Genomic DNA, 19,255 nt, shown 5'->3' on the forward strand with positions numbered 1-19,255 from the left:
TTGTCTTGGGGGGATGCAAAGCCTTCTTTCAACTTGCATCACGACTGAGGGAGTAGGTCGTGTTGGTGTCGCTAGAGTGGGTAGCAAGTGCTGGTGGAGCTTGAAGGGTTCAAGTGTCCTTTTTGCACCACCCGCCTCGCCCACGCCCATGTCTACACTGCATTCATTGAACACCGCGCTGAGAACTAGTTGAATAAATGCGCAGATTTGTCTCCTTCCGCATCCTATACCGCTGCATAAAAGATTCTCACATTGTGAAAAGTAGGTATTTTGATTCGTTTGAAGGAAAGTTACATTCAAAGCATGACAGATACTCAAAAAAGCGGTTTCATGCAATCGTAATAAGACAACTCGAAGCAGAGGTGCTTCTTCTTTTGTGCAGCGTACAATGTAAAAGTAAGATCAGATCCGGAAAAAGCGAAATGAGTGACGTGCGTCACTGCTTGCTCATCGTTCAATGAAAAAAGGTTTCATGAAGTATGACGTTGCCAACAACAACAACAACAAACTGATGCATCTTAAATTAAAAAAAGCAAAGTGCTGCACATTTACCGTAGAACATGGACATAGATTGAAATACGCGTTATTTTTTCATGAAAGCGAAATAAAAACTACTTTACAAAACGCTTTGCATTCATCGGGATGTCGACACATCTGTGTAGTGTCATTTATGCTATTTGGATTAAAATTCCTGAATTTCCACTAATTCAGTAACCTGTGGCGGAAGAGCCTTTTGAATTTTCAGTTTCGGTTTCTGCGCCGCTGACGCCGCCGCCGCCGACGAAAATTGGCCGCACGCCGCCACCGATGAAAAAACTGGCGTGCGCCGACAACGCCGCCGCCGCCGACTCTGGACGACCCCCACGCCGCCGCCGGTCAAAACCGCCTCGGCGCACACCTCTACCCGTACCTGTGCGTACAGCACACCAAGTGGCATCGTCGCGCGTTGGAGAGCGATTTTAGCGACCACTTTTCACACACCCTCATTCTAGCCACAGTAACCAGGTCGTTTCTTCAGCTAATGCTTTCCTCTGAAAATGTTGGTTGTGGACTGAGGGGGGGGGGGGGGGAGGGTAAACAACAAGAGGGAAGGCAGGGAGGTTAACCAGGCACATGCCCGGTTTGCTACCCTACGCTGGGGGAATAGGAAGGGGGCATAAAGATGAGAGAGAGAGAGAGAGGAAAGAGAAGAGAAAGAGAGAGAAAAAGAAAAAAGTTAAAAAAAGGAGGATTGTCAGTCAATCGGCTGGCGCGTATGCAGTGGTGGCACTACACAAAAGTTAAAGGTTGTCACAGAGGCCTGTAGTCCTCAAAAAGCACAAGACAGCTTTGACTGCTTTTTGAGCCGACGAAGGGCGATGACGGTGTTCCAGTAGCATCTGCACAGAGAGTGGCCGATCGTCCAATTGTCGCAATGCGTCCGAAAGCTTCTGTCTTTCAGAGGCAAATCGAGGGCAATGGCATATCAGATGGTCGATGTCTTCTTTGGTGCAGCAGACGTCGCATTCCGCGGTTGTGGACTGAAAGCTGTAAGGTGCCTTGTACGGACCGAAGTACAGTTCATTATTTTAAACACGAAATAATTAACAGTCTATAGTGGCTCATGCTTATAAGAGCTGCGAAAGAACACGGGGGCGAAGTATAGAATACACCCAAGACTGGCGCTTCCGTGTGTTTTTTTCGCGCTTCTTAAGCATGTATTTATGCCTATACTAGGCGAACTAGCTGTATTGCTATATTGACGCTAGCCTCCTTGACATTTTTGTCTGAGACTTCAGAAAACTTCGCGAGTTTTACAAAACCCGTACAACCCACGTAACTATCTCAGACTGAGTGTCGTGAAGAGTGAGGGGCTCGTTGTGGTTCTATCAAGCGACGTCGTTATGACGCCGTGCGATCCCATCCGTGACGTCATCAGGTGACGTGATCAGTCCACGAAGTTGCTTGGTGAACAGCGCGCGATGTGCATGAAGCTCCATGGAGGGAAGAATGGAACGATGGAATCGACTGAGGGCACGTCAAGGTAATTTAATGCGTTTCCTATTCACTGGGGGGGGGGGGGGTCCTTATTCTTTACAAGGAGTCTTGCCGTCGATTGCGTAACTCCATGCGTTACCAAGTGCACAGTGGGCTTTTCCACTGAAAAATTACAGATTGTAACAAACTGCCTTTCTTCAGTAAGTGCCATAACACTTCCTTAAATCACGAAACCTCGCTCCTTTCCTTTTGTTTGTCCCATTTGCGTGGCTCGTTCTAGTTCGCACATTAAATAACGAAATTCACGCACGTGCTATAGCCGGGGCACGCTGATAAGGAACGGAATTCAACATAGTTTGAGACAGGACCGAGCGGGAACACACACTGGGCTGAGGGATGGCGCTGACACGGTACTGGCCGTTCTGAATTCTTTCAAATAATTCCGTTCAAATACTGTGTACCAGCCCCAATCTAGCGTGCCGAGGAGGAGGCCAGACGTTCTAGCCCACAGCTACGCGGGAGCCCAGCCCACGTCGTTTTTTTTTTTTTCGTCCATTCAATAATCCAGCCAACTATACTGCAGTATTGCAAAGAGGATTTGTGTATAACCTTTTCTCGCGAAGTGGGATTTTCACAAAATAGCGCATGGAATTCTGCTTTAAATTTCTAACATGTTCGCGACATGCAGCCGCTTCGCAATTTTCAGCCACAGTCGACACCGCATAAACAAGGCACAGTGATAGCTCGTTAGCAATGACAAAACGTAATGATTTTCGCACCTATGTACGATGTCTGCGTTACAAATGAAACCGCCTGCAATAATAATGAGTATGCGCCAATTTCCTGCCGTCAGTCATTGAGGTGATTTCCAGGAAAGCTTTATAAATATGAAACGTGATAGATGAAGAGATGATGTTGTTTGAAGCGGCGGTTGCAATGACTGAACACTATAGCCATGCGTTACCAATCGTATTATAGTATATACGGAAAGTCGCAGCTCCGATTATTTTTTTTGTGTGTAGTAATTATGGCTGAAAAAAGGATGAGTCTGCGCATTAGCGAAGCCTAAATGATCTAATTCAATCCCCATTCTAACCACAAGGCGTGCTTCGTAATAAATTCGTGATTCTTTATTTGGCAAAACGCCGACTTTATTATGAGGAGATTGTGACCGCGGATGGAACGTGCATCTTCCAAATACCCTGTGACAGTCAGCGCGAAAAAGGACAGGAAAAAAATAATATACACGACTCTTATGTTTTTCCGTGTTATTTTTTGCGCTGACCATCGCTACTATGTTCCCACTAGCCAAATTTCCTATCGCTTCATGCACCTCCCATCTCTGTAGCGTGACACTTCATAGCCGATAAGCTACCAAAGTAGTGTGTAGAAAATTCCGAGGACAAGACCGATTAGCGCGTGTCTCGGCCGCAGCCCCCGTAGTCCGCGGTGACGATGCCAGACGTAAGCACCGCTTCTCCTTGTAACCTGCTCGCGGCAGATACCTCTTCCAGGGACTCGTTCCTCTGGTTAGCGGCGAGCACCACCATCGACGACGCGCTCGACTCGTTGCCTTTTGGCCGCTGACGACTGCGTAGATTGACGAAGCGGTTGAAGCAGGAGCGCTCGATGTTGGAGAAAGGTTTCTCGCAGACCAAGTAGAAGGCCCAGCCGAACAGGTAGCTCAGCACTGCGTTGCCCAGGAAGCCACGAACCTGTACATCGGGAGAGCACGGCACGTGGTGGCGATATTTCTGCAACAGTTGCTCGCATTACACAAAGAAGCGTCTGCAATATTTGCACTTGAAAAAAGTAAAACGTAGTGTTTTTCTTTTTTCTTGTCATGTAGGGAGCCGTGAACAACATTGTTGCTGATGTAAATTATCATTGACTTTCAAGGGCTCTGTAACTGCCGACGAAAGTTCAGTGAGCTTTCCATTACCTACGCACTGCAAATAAAAGTACAGCCCCAGCCACGCCATTAAAAAAAAACGTGGTGCAGCTTACATATGTAGCTATCAAATCAATTATATGTTGTTTGAAGCAAGAAGTTTCCCTTCATGTGAAATATACCGATCACTGAGGCCACAAAAAAGGTCGCGCCGTTTGTGCCCATGGATTAATTTTCTCCTGATGCGAAACTAATGAGTGCTCAGGAACCACGCATGAACAAGAGGTTCAAAGGACAGACGCTCCGAGGTTTGTTGAAAACAAGCATAAATATTTTTAACAGTAACTAGCAAGGGTGATAAGATTCGTGATACATTGTGATAATATTCGCGATTCGCGCATCATGAGCCCACACCAATGCAGACTCGAAGGTCGAGCAGCAAAGCGATAGAGATACTCTAAGATTATCACATCACATGAATGTTGCATTAAACAAGCTTGGAGTGGCATTAGAACAAATTCACTACAGCGGAAACGTAGATAACCAAAACGGAAAGAAGCGCCACTGAGGACAAACAAGCCATAAAAAAAAACGTCTGACGTAGAAAAAAAAACGAACCAACCCACCATTAAACACAATTGGGCTAGAACAAGTGTAAACGTATTAAAGATAATGTAAGTGGCCTATACTTAGCCAAGAAGCCGCTTGGATAAAAATTATTATCAAAACACAGCACACACACAAAAATCCAAGCACAACGATTTACCGCCAAAGCTCTGCCTCAGTAAACAAATAAATAACAAAAAAGACCAACAAGCCATTAACAACGTTAAGACAACAAGGAGCAACAAGCATGGTACAAACAAAACATCCAGCGTGAACCAACTTCCCAAAGACATGCCTTGCTGCGTCCAATTTCTACCGCATGCGTTTTTTTAATGCTTTAAAGCGCAGTATAAGAGCATCGTGACTCTGTCGGCGGCGATTCACCTCGTACCAACCCAAAGCATCTCTTAGGTGCAAATGTCATGCATAAGGATGCTTAAAAGCACCATTGTGCAGGCGTCGATATCTCGTAACGGCAGAGTACCTCGCGAGGAGCACACTCGTGCCCTTTTTTTTTCTGTAGGTTCTTGAGGCAGTGAGTGCTGCTCGGGGCCGCAGTTTGTGCTCGACAACAAGGCCACCTATGCATATAACTATAATTACGCAGTTGCGTATACCAGCAAAAAGCCCAGTGTCATAACCCTCAATTATAAAGTTGATAGGCTTCTGAAGGCACTGATACACTAATCCAGAACGTCTTGCTGGATGTTGTACGCTCATTTATATACCAGCACAGGAGTTCCGAGGTGTCATTGTGATGCTCATGCCTCCATAGCCTTTTCCCTCTTTTTAAACTTTAGGTATTCAAGGGGCTATAAGGAGTCTCAATTACTTATTAATGTGACAACTATTCAAACTGTAAGTGAAGCGCCAAAATCGAACACTTATACCATCCTGTTTTTGCCTGCACTTCCTACCGTCAGCGTGAAACGCCTTAACAGACAGTCTGTGTCGAGGTCTATGGAAACGCTCGTGCCAAATTAGATCACGGACATAAGAGTGAACGCCAGAAAGAATATACTGGCTGTGGACGTTTTGCACGCAAGTGCGTTGGGCGTTCTGCGCAGTGTAACTGACTTGGACGGCAACCAGGTGCGTTCTCATGTTCCCTTGGGATGTGATGTAGTAACCGGCGTGATCTACGACATAGATGTGGCTATTTCCAATAATGACTTACAATTTCTTGTCAAGTCAACAACTGATACTCCAATTGTTGATGTCACCCGGCTAGGCAAGTCTCGCTGTGTGAAGATTGCGTTTAAGAGCACATCCCTCCCCTCTCATGTGAAGGTGGGGTACTTCAGACATGCTGTGCGGCCTTTCATTCCAAAGCCTCTCCAGTGCCGTAAATGCATGAAACTTGGACATGTGAGCAGCGTCTGCGAGAATTCGGTGGTATGCCACCGCTGCGCCGAGCACCATGAAGCGGATAAGCGCGTCGCAACTGTCAAGAAATGCTCTAATTGCAATGGATCCCATGAAGCCACATCGAAGGACTGCCCGCGGATTCTGAAGGAAATTGCCATCTTGAAGGAGATGGTGCGCGATCACTCATCTCATCGAGAAGCCGCAGCTAAAATCAGAAGGCGTCGTTCACGTCGACGTCGGTCTTCGAGGACGCCCGCTACCTCCTCGACACGTTTGCCAGATCCCTCATCAGTACCACCTCCTTTGCCTCCCAGACCACATGCCGTGGGAAAGGCTGTAAAGGACAAAGCCAGTGAGCATACCCTAACTGCGACAGAGTGGCCTGCACTTCAAAGGGAAGCAGCATCAAGCGAACCGAAGGAGTTTCATGACGGCCAGTCCGCGATCCCGGTTCGAGATCTTTCCAACCAAGACAGGCAAGTGACTGCAATCGTGAAATCATTAATTGCCACAATTCGCACACTACTGGGCAGCATACAATCTTCGTCTGCTAAGAGTGCACTGCAAATACTAGATGCACTGAATCCAGTTCTTGCTAACTTCGTATAAGCACAATGGCTCAACAAAATCTCATCTTCCGCACTGAAGTTAAAAGTGCGTCGATTTTTCAGTGGAATGCCAGAGGCATGAATCCCGTATCTCGGACTTTCGCCAATTTGTTCGGGCCAATCAATTCCCTATACTTGTCATATGTGAACCAAACGTATCAACGCCTTATAGATTGTCCGGTTATGAAGCTTTTTGTTCAGCCGCTTGCGAAGAACGAAGCAACGTAATTGTTTACATTCGCACAGACTTGACTTATCTTTCGCACCCAATAAGTTAAAATGACGACAATCAGTACGTGTGTCTTCGTGTAAAGAAGATTGCAGTTTCGTTCACGCTTATTGGTGGATATATATCTCCTTCAGCGCGATTTGACTGCGACAGATTAAAAGACATCCTAATGAGGACCGATGGGCCTTGGATCATCACCGGTGACTTCAACGCCGATCACATGCTTTGGGGGAGCACTAGGATGAATGCCAGGGGCCGGAACATTGTTACATTCGCTTCCGATTACGACCTTTCCATCATGAACGATGGTACCCCCACATATCTGCAGGGTCTCACGTATGGTAGTTGCCTTGACCTGACATTGGTGTCACGGTGCTTCTCTCACAAAGTTAAGTGGTTTTGCGATATTGAGACTCATGGGAGTGATCACATACCCACCTACGTGACGATCGATGGTATCATAAAGAATTTCTCTTCCGGTGTTGCAATTGGCACTGACTGGTCGATGTTTACATCGCGTGTTGAGAACGCTTGCCAAGAAGGCCTCGCTTGCAGCCTAGAAAATACCATAGCGGAAGCTATGCAAGCGTCCATATGTAAATTACCATTTTCGTCTAAAATAACACAGTTTGACATTGAACTGGAAAAATTACGAGCTATACGAAGACGTGCTGAACGACGATACAGACGCACAAGATCAATTTACGATCTGAGGGAAGCAAAGCGGCTCCAGAAAAAGATTCAACGACGCATTTACAAGCTTGAGAGCGAACGCTAGAAAGCATTCTGCAAATCTCTAGACCCTCATAAACCGCTGTCATATATCTGGAGGACAGTTCGTGGTCTTCGCTCCTCTCCGCAACAACGGCACCCTTTTAAAGCTTTGGCACTCCATCATGGAAAAACAGAACTCGGGGTGGCTGAAGAATTTTGCACGAGAGTTGCCGGGAATATTATGAGTGAGAGCATCGACGCCATGATCGTTCCTGAGACGCGATTACCAGAAATGGACATTCCATTCACCATGGAAGAACTGGAAGGTGCGTTAGTCGCTTCTAAGCGCATGTCATCGCCAGGTCCGGATGGTATTACTTATAGTGCGTTGGGACACCTTGGACAAAAAGCCAGAAAAGAACATTTAACATGCTTCAACAACTCCTGGCTCAGCGGCAGTGTTCCCCGAGAATGGAAAATAAGTCGATTAATACCACTTTTGAAATTGGGAAAATCACCATTGGACTAGACAGCATATCGCCCTATTGCCCTCGCAAGCTGCCTCGGAAAAGTGATGGAAAAAATGGTTCTTTTTCGTCTCGAGTGGTACTTGGAACGATACACCAAATAGCTTTCTTGCATGGCAGGCTTTCGTCGGAGCCGCTCCTCTATTGACTGTGTCCTTGACTTATCGGCATTTGTTCAACAAGAAAAAAGTCGCAAGCGCATATCAGTGGCACTCTTTCTTGACGTGAAGGGTGCATATGATAATGTAGCTCACGATGTCATCCTCACTTCTCTCGCAGCAATGGGCATTGGTGGACTAATGTTTCAATGGATAAAAGATTATATACCTGGCAGGGGTTTCTTTGTACAAACATATGAGGGTGCAACTGGTCAACATTACACCTACTGCGGAGTACCTCAGGGAGGTAGGTGTTTTAAGCCCCACATTGTTCAATGTTGCCCTCATTGGTCTGGTGAAAGTTCTTCCAAAGTCGGTGTGCCTATCCATATACGCCGATGATATTTGCCTCTGGAGTGCTGCAGTTACTCGCCCTCAGGTGCGTGCACGAATACAGCGGGCAGCAACCCTCACGACAGCCTACCTTCAGAAACAAGGCCTAAATATATCAACTGGGAAGTGCGCGTTGATGGCGTTTACATGCAAACCAATGACGCCATACCCTGTTTACATCAATGGGCAGAGTGTCAAATATGCACGGACGCATCGTTTCCTGGGCATAATAATCGACAGAAGTCTTTCGTGGAGCCCACATTGTGCGTACTTGAAGAAGAGACTGCTATCTATTGTGCATATAATGAAATCCTTGTGCGGGAAAGCATGGGGAACTTCTGTGGCCTCCATGCTACAGCTGTACAGGGCCCTATTTCTGGGTCTATTGCGCTACAGCTTGCCGGTACTGACTAACACTTGCAAATCGAATACTCATTCATTGGAGAGTTTGCAGGGTCAGGCACTGCGTATCTGCCTAGGACTGCCCCGATGCGCTTCTACCTATGCCACAATCATGCTTGCCAAAGACCATCCGGTCAGGATATATAGAGTTGTGGGTTGCCTCAGAGCGCACATTCGACATGCTAGCCGTGTCCCCGACCACCACTTGGCCCTTCTACCTTCCGGAAGACCACGTGCTACGTTTTCAGACGTCATAGCCAAGCACCTAAACAGCATTCCATCAAGATATACGCCAGCTGCGAGATTGGCATGTCCTTTGTGGTGCCTCGACCAGCCGCAAGTACGTCTAGAAATTCCGGGAATCAAAAGGAAAAGCAATCACTCCAGAGTAGCATTGAAGCAAGCAACACTGCTATTATTACATGAGTTGTACTTAGACCGAACGCAGATATACACTGATGGGTTCGTCTCGTCCTCCAGCTCATCAGGTGCCGCTGTAATTCCGGCTGCAGCAATGACAATCAAGTTTAAGTTGTCGCATATGACTACATCTACGGCATCAGAGCTTGCTGCTATAAGGGCTGCTTTACAATATCTCGTTCAAGAACGTCCAGGAAAATGGGTCATATTCTGTGATTCGAAGGCAGCGCTTCAGAGTTTGCAGTCTGCCGTGCGTAGGAGGAGTCATGACCAATTGGTACAAGAAATAGGACATTGCCATCATGAAGCTCTAGCACGAGGGCATGATATTGCTACCTGTAGGCTGCCACAAACCATAGTGCGAATGCGCGTGTGCGCCCGACGAGGAAGATGAGGCTCGCTGGCTGCTCGAGCTCGGAGCCAGACTGGCCAGTGCTGCAACCGCTCTTGCAAATATATTTTTCGAATATATTCGCAATACTTTGTCTCGTTACTCACGTAACATATTTGGTGGAGGTGGAACGATCCCCGTCCTCACCACGCAGCTCCGCAGTGGCCGCATCCTCCAGCTTTCCGCCATGGCTTCCAGTGACAACGCGTCCGCTTCATCATCTGCGGCTTCTCCGACAACCTTTGTCGCCGTCCAAACACCACGTGATCCCGGGACATTTTCTGCGCAACCTGGCCTCGACGTCGACAAATGGCTTCGCCTTTATGAACGGGTCAGTCAAACTCACCGTTGGGACCCTACCATGATGCTCGCTAATGTTCTCTTCTACTTGGACGGAACCCCGCGTGTCTGGTACGAGACAAATGAGTCCGAACTCACCAGCTGGGACACGTTCAAGGAGAAGCTACGTGACATCTTTGGGGACCCGACCGGTCGCCACGCAGCTGCACGACAGGAGCTGGCTACCCGTGTCCAGTCGCCAACTGAATCGTATGTGTCATACATCCAAGAAGTTCTCGCTCTTTGCCGAAAAGTGGACGAGGCGATGTCTGAGGCTGAAAAGGTTGGACACGTTTTGAAGGGGATCGCGGACGACGCCTTCAATTTGCTGGTGTACACTAACGTCTCGACCATCGACCGTGTAATTCAAGAATGCCGCCGTTTCGAAACAGCAAAAAGCCGTCGGGTGCGCCCTCCTTTTTCTCGGTTGCCAAACACGGCGGCTACGTCCACCTGCTCCGATTCTACCGTCACACCGCCCTTTGAGCAGAGTGTAACGCGTATCGTTCGACGGGAACTTGAAGCAGCAAGTCCAGCGCCGCTTCAGCCCACTTCTTTCGAACATACGATACCGACAACCCCCGCGATCTCCGTTATTCAGGCGGTCGTACGACAAGAATTCGCCAACCGCGGGTTCCCTGATGCTTGCCCCATCTCTTGCCCCTCCTCCAGACCAATTCCCACTAATGCACCTCGACGTGACCCATTTGTTGCTCCACGATCTCGCAACCCGGCGGAATGGCGAACTCCTGACAACAAACCGATCTGCTTCCGGTGCCACCGCGTTGGACATGTCTCCCGCTACTGCCGTGCCTCCTGGACGCCGCCACATAGGAGCCAGTTTTTCGCACCTTATAGCCCATATGAAGATCTTCGCCGGTATTCGTCCAGCCGTACCGCCCCTGCTTTCGACACGTCTAACAGCCGCCTTCCTGCTCGTTCTCCGTCCCCTCAACGCCGTCGTTCCCCGTCGCCCCAGCCACGCCGCCATCACTCGCCGCCTAACTTTTCATCGTACCCGACGGAAAACTAGACAGTGCAGCCCCTGGAGGTAGTGCTGCATCATCCCTGTCTGAACCAAACCCTCCATTGACGCTTCATACGAACAAAAATCTTGTCGATGTACACGTGGACGGTATTTCTCTGTCGGCACTAGTCGATACTGGCGCTCATGTGTCCATAATCAGCGTTCATCTTTGTCGCCGCTTAAGAAAAGTACTCACGCCCCCTGCTACCGAAGCTGTACGTGTGGCCGATGGCGGCACTGTTCCTGTCATTGGCATGTGTACGGCTCGCATACGCATCGCCGACCGTTACATCCCTGTTCTATTCACGGTGCTCCAGAACTGTCCTCATGACCTCATCTTAGGGATGGACTTCCTGTCGACCCATTCTGCTCTCATCGACTGTTCCGCTGGTACTCTTTGCTTAGACCTTCCTCTTCAGCCGGATATTCACCCTGAACCTCAACACGGCCTTTCTGCCACAGACTTCCTCCGCTTACCGCCTAAAGCCCTCACATTCACCGAATTTGCCACGACCTCACCCGTATTGGATGGGAATTACATCGTCACGCCGATTCCTGATGTCCTACTGGCACGTGACGTCACCGTCCCTCACTGCATCGTAACTGTAGCCTCCAACCGGACCCGTCTACCCGTCATAAATTTCGGCTTCACAAAGCAAGTCCTCCCTGAAGGCATCCTAATTGCCACGTTGCGGTCCTTAGCCGATGATCACGTCACCACTTTCGCAGCCGACGCATGCCCCAATTTTCCTTGTCGCCCACTCGATGCCACATGCCTCGACATGTCAATACGTCCCATGATCGACCCTGACCTTCCCCCAGCGCAATCAGCCGCTCTCGCACGCCTTCTAGCTTCCTACCGTGACATCTTCGACCTTGACGACCGCCCACTCGGCCAAACTTCTCTTGTAAAGCACCGCATCAACACCGGTGATGCTGCTCCCATTCACCGTCGACCGTATCGCGTGTCCGCGTCGGAGCGCCAGATTATTCAAGCTGAAGTGAATAAGATGTTAACTAAAGGCATTATTGAGCCCTCATCAAGCCCATGGGCGTCACCCGTCGTCCTGGTTAAAAAGAAGGACAACACATGGCGTTTTTGCATCGATTACCGGCATCTAAATCGAATCACCAAAAAGGACGTGTATCCTTTACCACGTATTGATGACGCCCTAGATTGTCTCCACGGCGCACGCTACTTTTCATCCATCGACCTTCGTTCTGGTTATTGGCAGATTGCCGTAGACGAGAAAGACCAAGAAAAGACCGCCTTCATCACTCCAGATGGCCTATACCAATTCAAGGTTATGCCCTTCGGTCTATGCAATGCCCCCGCCACGTTCGAACGTATGATGGACTCTCTGCTACACGGGTTCAAATGGTCAACATGCCTGTGTTACCTAGACGACGTCCTCGTATTTGCACCTACGTTTGAGACCCACCTTGAGCGTCTGTCGGCCATTCTCGACGTCTTCCGCAAAGCTGGCCTCCAGTTGAACTCCTCGAAGTGTCACTTCGGCCGCCGACAGATTACCGTGCTGGGCCACCTTGTCGATGCTTCTGGTGTGAGACCGGACCCTGAGAAAATTCGTGCCGTCACGAGTTTCCCAGTACCCCAATCCGCCAAAGATGTCCGGAGCTTTGTGGGACTTTGCTCCTACTTTAGGCGGTTCGTGAAAGATTTTGCGGCAATCGCCCAACCACTTACCGATCTTTTGAAGAAAGGCGTTCCATTTTCGTGGGGGTCCACTCAAGCTGCCGCCTTCTCTCACCTCATAACACTTTTGACGACGCCCCCTATCCTCGCCCACTTTGACCCATCTGCCCGAACTGAGGTCCGAACTGATGCCAGTGGTCACGGTATCGGAGCCGTTCTCGCCCAATGCCAACAGGGACACGACCGCGTTATCGCGTATGCTAGCCGCCTCCTTACACCTGCAGAGCGTAACTATTCGATCACGGAGCGAGAATGCCTTGCTCTTGTCTGGGCGGTCTCAAAATTCCGTCCATATTTATATGGCACTCACTTTTCCGTCGTCACCGACCACCACGCGCTCTGCTGGCTTTCATCCTTAAGAGATCCTACAGGTCGACTTGGTCGCTGGGCTCTGCGACTGCAAGAATACACCTTTTCTGTGATATACAAGTCTGGACGCCTGCACCAGGACGCCGATTGCCTTTCTCGCTATCCAGTTGACCCATCGGCCACCATACCTGACAACGACGCCTGCGTGTGCTCCGTTTCTCAACTGAACCACATAGCCGACGAACAACGCCGTGATGCAGCCCTACGAGCTATCATTGAGCGCCTCGACTCCTCCCCATCGAACCGATCCTATCGCTCGTTCGTACTCCAGAATGGCACATTATACCGGCATAACTTCCATCCAGACGGCCCATCTCTGCTGCTTGCCATACCCAAACACCTCCGCTTGGCTGTACTCCACGAACTTCATGACGTTCCTACTGCCGGTCACCTGGGTGTGTCCCGCACATACGACCGGATTCGCCGTCGCTTCTATTGGCCAGGTCTGGCACGGTCCGTCAGAAGATACGTCGCGGCGTGTGAGGAATGTCAGCGCCGCAAAACACCATCGACGCTTCCGGCTGGGCGCCTTCAACCACTCGATATTTCTACGGAACCTTTCTTTCGCGTCGGCTTGGACTTACTCGGCCCTTTTCCTCTGTCTTCTGCTGGCAACAGGTGGATAGCTGTGGCCACAGACTACGCCACACGCTACGCAATCACACGCGCCCTTCCAACAAGTTGCGCCACTGACGTCGCCGATTTTCTTCTACACGACGTGATCTTGCAACATGGTGCTCCACGCCAGCTGCTCACGGACCGAGGCCGCACATTTCTATCGAAAGTCATAGCGGACATCCTACGCTCTTGTGCAACACGCCACAAGCTCACTACGTCGTACCATCCGCAAACAAATGGCCTCACAGAACGCCTGAACCGAACCCTAACTGACATGCTTGCAAAGTACGTTTCCTCAGATCACTCTGACTGGGACATCGCTTTACCATACGTGACATTTGCCTACAATTCTTCGCGCCACGACACGGCTGGTTACTCCCCTTTTTTCTTGCTGTTCGGCCGCGAACCCACATTACCCCTCGATACGACGATTCCGTTACCAGCAGCTCCAACTTCACAATATGCTCTGGACGCCATCAGCCGGGCCGCCCACGCACGCGAAACCGCTCGTGCTCGCCTTCTGACCTCCCAAGCAAACCAACGGCGTCGGTACGACCAACGACACCGCGATGTGCACTTTTCGCCCGGTTCGTTGGTTCTGCTGTGGTCTCCGACCAGGCACGTTGGCCTGTCTGACAAGCTGCTCTCTCGGTACACAGGGCCCTACAGAGTGCTTCGTGAGGTGACTCCCGTCACTTATGAAATCACTCCTGCTGCCTCGCCGTCTTCATCCACCCCTAGGGCCACCGACATCGTACACGTCGCACGCCTGAAGCAGTACCACTCGCCCAATGATCTTGACATCTAGATGCGCCGAGACGGCGCCTTTGCCGACGGGGGTTATGCTACCTGTAGGCTGCCACAAACCATAGTGCGAATGCGCGTGTGCGCCCGACGAGGAAGATGAGGCTCGCTGGCTGCTCGAGCTCGGAGCCAGACTGGCCAGTGCTGCAACCGCTCTTGCAAATATATTTTTCGAATATATTCGCAATACTTTGTCTCGTTACTCACGTAACAATATTATATATCAATGGATGCCTGGACATATCGGTATTACCGGAAATCAATTAGCCGATGATGCAGCCCGCTCAGCCCATGAAGAAACCCGTGTAGTCCCGATTCCTATATCAAGGAATGATGTAGCAAGACAACTTTACCTGCTGGCTCGAGATCTCACACGCACGTTCTGGTCGTCTACCAGCTTCCAAAGGTGTCAATATTATGAACTGGATCCTTCGCTCAAGCTAAAGCTAACATCACAACTTTCCCGCTCCGATGCGACACTGTTATGCCGCCTTTGATTGGGTGTTGCATTTACGAAGGTGTACTCCTTTCGCATTGGTATGGCAGACACTCCTACATGCGACTACTGCGGAGCTGAAGAGACCATCGAACACGTCCTGTGCAGCTGCGCTTGCTATGACACACAGCGATGCCAGCTCCGAATGGTTTTGAATCAACTTGACCCCGGACCATTTTGTGTGCAGAAGATACTAGGACCTTGGGCATCTGCCTCAGTTGCGCAGAAAGCAACTAAAGCACTGCTACTTTACCTAAAGTCAACAAACCTGAGCGACCGCCTATAGACTGTGTGTGCTCCCCGAGTGTGCTCGTGATTGTGTGTACCTTCTCATCTTTCTGCAACCTCTTTTCTACCCTTTATCCATTCCCCAGTGCAGGGTAGCAAACCGGATGTGCGTCTGGTTAACCTCCGTGCCTTTCCTTGCATCTTTATCTCACTCTCTCTCTATTAATGTGACAACACGCAGTCGCCACATTTTCAGTAATAAAGTGTTCGACCGTTCATGACGCCTGTCAGATGTACTGACTTTAGATACACAGACAGTGCATGAACGTCTATGAATGAGATGAACAAGGCAGATGTTCTGGGAACTGTGCAGCTTTACTTGATGATGAACTTCAATTAAACCTCGCTCGGGCACAGTTGATGCATTATTTTTAAGGTAATCATTTCGGCGAAAAAAAGGACGGACCACAGAGGAAGATACGAGGCAAGCACTAGCGCTGTGCTTGTATTTCAACACTGGCGTTGTATTGTGGTCCGTCCTGGTTTGCGCTGAGATCTCCACGCTCATAATTAACTTTATGACGAGCCATGGAGCTGAAAACACCGCTGGAGCTGCCCTGGTGAAGACGTCACCTTGTCTAAATGTGGCAGCAACATTTCTTGCAGTTACAGGCTCCAGTGATATTCCATGTTACATGATTTCTCCTCGCGCAAGAAACACGAGTAAAAAATTATTGTTGACAAAAAACATCTATAGGTCAACGGCACGGAGAAGGCGCGAATAATGTCGCCTAAGGCTTGAAAACCGTCGCATTCATTTGATTGCGAACGAACCTAATGATTGTATATGGAAATGCAAAGTAAAAATACCAGTGCAGGACCACAGAATGCTCGTAATTTGGACTTACCAGAAACCAGTGTGCAATGTAGATTCTCTCGCGGGCCATTCCAGGCGTAGCCACAAGCACAAAAAAATGAACGAGGTAGACGGAAAAGGTTAACCGGCCAAGCGGCACGAATGCCTCCCACGCGAGGAAACGGTTGACCAGGCCTGCGTAAGTGAAAACCCCAGTGAATAATTACACACAATTGTGTGCACAATGTTGCAAAACTAATACACGAAACTCCTAACTTTTCAGCATCAATGTTGAGCTCTGCGCATGTTGCGATCAAATCGATTGAGTAATAATAAAGATATGAAAGCTGATTCATGCCAAAGGCATGAGGGGTGATAGTGACTGACATCGACTTAAGGAAGTCCACAAACATTACGCATTGTTAGAAAGTCACAGATTTGCTGCAAAGACGAAGCAATGAACGCGATAGCAACATATTGGAGCGTCACGCACAGAATGGCAAGCAGATTGAAACGCGCTTTGCGTTTTTCACGCACAAATGACGCATGAAACGTACTCACAGGTACAGATTAACGCGAATAAGCGTCTCAGTTGTTACCTCGCTGTGTCTGAAAAGCACGCCCTTTTCGCAAACGGAGGCTCTGCAGCGATTGCAGTGACCTTTGTACGCCCGGTAACTACAACATAAACGTTCTAGTGAAAACCCAACGCCAGCCTAGACGTACGATCATCCCACCGCGAGATAAGGGCGCGCGAGAGATCACCACTCACCTCCTCCCCGCGGGCCAAAGCACGCGTGAAAGGTGAGAGCCGCCGCGCGCTCATTGCACCATCTTGCTGATAATGCTGAAAAGACGATAGTTCTCCTCCGAAATGCCCGCCAACAGCGGTAAGTGGTAAATATAAATAGTTCGCCGTTTTAATGTTGATGGGGGTTCTCCTCGGTGGCGTAGTGGTTAATGAATCGCATTCATGACGCGGACGCCCCACGTTCGATTCTGCGTGCCGGAGTCTTTATTTTTTTTCTTTTTTGCGTTTTCATATATATATATATATACGGTGCATGGCACCGACGCCAGCGGCGAAATCCAGCCAAGTGTGTCCATATAATTGCTAGTGCAATAATAGGAACGAAAAGTAAAAAGGGGTGCCATCGACCCTGGCTCGCACTACAATCACCGCGTTGGAACAAATTTCGGCATTCTGTTGCAATAATACATAGATAATTCTCTTCATGTAATAAAATCATTGGTTTCTATGTAAACAAGTTTGTTATAACTTTCTTATTCAATCACTCACACATAGAAAGACCCGCACGAACATAAATAAAGTATGGTTAAACCCTCCCTCACCCGCCCCCCCCCCCCCCCCAAACAAAAAAAAGTTTGGCTACGCCCCTGGTAGGAGGAAGCACTGCACAGTGCGATGTGAATAAGTGCGATGTGGATTAACAAAAATAAATTAAGAGGGTAAAGTATAGCTGGCCAGGCACGCACACAGCAAGATCTTCTTACCCCCTTTTCGCGATAGGGCAAGTGTTCCTGAAATATGTGTTTTCCCGTGCTTCATGAGGGGGCGGTATCACACTAAATGTTGCTGCTCCAATATTTCCCGCCACTTAACTTCCACTTTTCCACATTAAGTTAACATGGTCACGTCATCGCTTCCATCAGCCGTACAGGTCAGCGACATCGTACGCGTAGCACGTTTGAAGCTCTGCCACTCTCCCGATGACGTTGACTTCTAAATTCTCCGAGACGGCACATCCGCCGCTGGAGATTATGCCCGACGAGGAGAACGAAGAGCTGTCGCCACTCCCGGTTTGAGCTCAACCGGTCAACGCTGCAACATTTACAATCTCGTTGAACAGGCGCTTGTCGTTCACAAAACGATATATGTGGTACGCGAAAGGAAGCTGACCGGCGTGTCCCGACGCGCAGGCGTAAAGGATCCAGGCTATTCCTGCGGCGAACAGCGTGCGGTGAAGCCCGTTGTAGAGTACCACGTCAGCGCCCCAAGGTGGCGCTCCTTTCTGCCACTTGAACGCGCCGAACACTCCATAGACGCAGGCTGCCGTCGAGAACGACCACATGGCCAGCTGCGCCATCTGAAAAGAAACAGGTTTTTCGTTAGGCTGAATCAATCAAACTCCGTTGATGCAAGCTTAAAGAGACACTAAATTGAAATAATGGATTGCTTTATGTTGATATTGTTGCGATTGTTACTCTTCCGAACAACAACCACAACGATGTTCCGAAGTCGCAATCATTGCCATTCAATGCCTCTGCCACACCTGTGTCGGCGACAATAAGCAATGACTTAACACCTGATCAAACTGAAGATTTGCTCGCCCTGTTAAATTGACACCGTTCTCTATTTGACGTGAACTCGCCCGCCCTCAGCATGACTACCACCGCTACTCACAGCATCCAGACTGACGGCTCTCGTATTGTACATCGGCGTCCATATCGCGTGTCTCAGGCAGAACGCAAGATCATCGAGGAAAACGTCTCAGACATGCTACGACGCAACATCATACGTCCTTCCTCGAGTCCCTGGTCATCCCCAGTTGTTCTCGTTCAAAAGAAAGATGGGACAGTGCGTTTCTGCGTCGATTACCGTGCGCTAAACAAAATAACGCGCAAGGATGTTTATCCCCTCCCTTGGATCGACGATGCACTCGATTCATTACAGGGCGCAGAGTATTTTTCCAGCCTCGACCTTAGGTCAGGCTACTGGCAGATACCAATGTCGGAGTCTGATAAAGAGAAGACCGCCTTTTCAACGCCAGATGGGTTGTACGAGTTCAATGTGATGCCTTTTGGACTCTGTAATACGCCCGCCACCTTCGAACGCATGATAGACGGCGTATTGCGTGGTTTGAAATGGAAAACATGTCTGTGCTATCTCGATGACATAGTAGTGTTTTCATCCACGTTCTCGCAGCATCTACAACGTCTTGACGAAGTCCTCACATGCCTTGCAAAAGCCGGTCTACAGCTTAACACCAAGAAATGTACCTTTGCTAGCAAGACAATCAAGGTTCTCGGCCACCTTGTCAGCAAAGAAGGAATTCGGCCCGACCCCGAGAAGCTTGCCGCTGTCCTCGATTTTCCTCGTCCACTACGTCAGAAGGACCTGCGCAGCTTTCTTGGGTTATCTTCTTACTTCCGGCG

General features: G+C 49.2%; 1 protein-coding gene across 1 annotated transcript in view; it reads right to left on the reverse strand.

The window, feature by feature from the left end:
* Nucleotides 1–3,085: 3,085 nt before the first annotated feature.
* The window catches only part of LOC119187201 (nose resistant to fluoxetine protein 6), a 67,517-nt gene continuing 51,347 nt past the window's right edge, over nt 3,086–19,255 (reverse strand). Inside the window, exons 14-16 of the mRNA XM_037435432.2 lie at nt 18,000–18,186; nt 16,131–16,273; nt 3,086–3,692 (exon numbers count right to left, since the gene is read on the reverse strand). Of these exons, the coding sequence (XP_037291329.1) occupies nt 3,390–3,692; nt 16,131–16,273; nt 18,000–18,186 (633 nt within the window). The 3' untranslated portion in view covers nt 3,086–3,389. The remainder of the gene's footprint in view (nt 3,693–16,130; nt 16,274–17,999; nt 18,187–19,255) is intronic.

The sequence above is a fragment of the Rhipicephalus microplus genome, chromosome 3, assembly GCF_043290135.1.
Source record: "Rhipicephalus microplus isolate Deutch F79 chromosome 3, USDA_Rmic, whole genome shotgun sequence".
Classification (NCBI taxonomy): domain Eukaryota; kingdom Metazoa; phylum Arthropoda; class Arachnida; order Ixodida; family Ixodidae; genus Rhipicephalus; species Rhipicephalus microplus.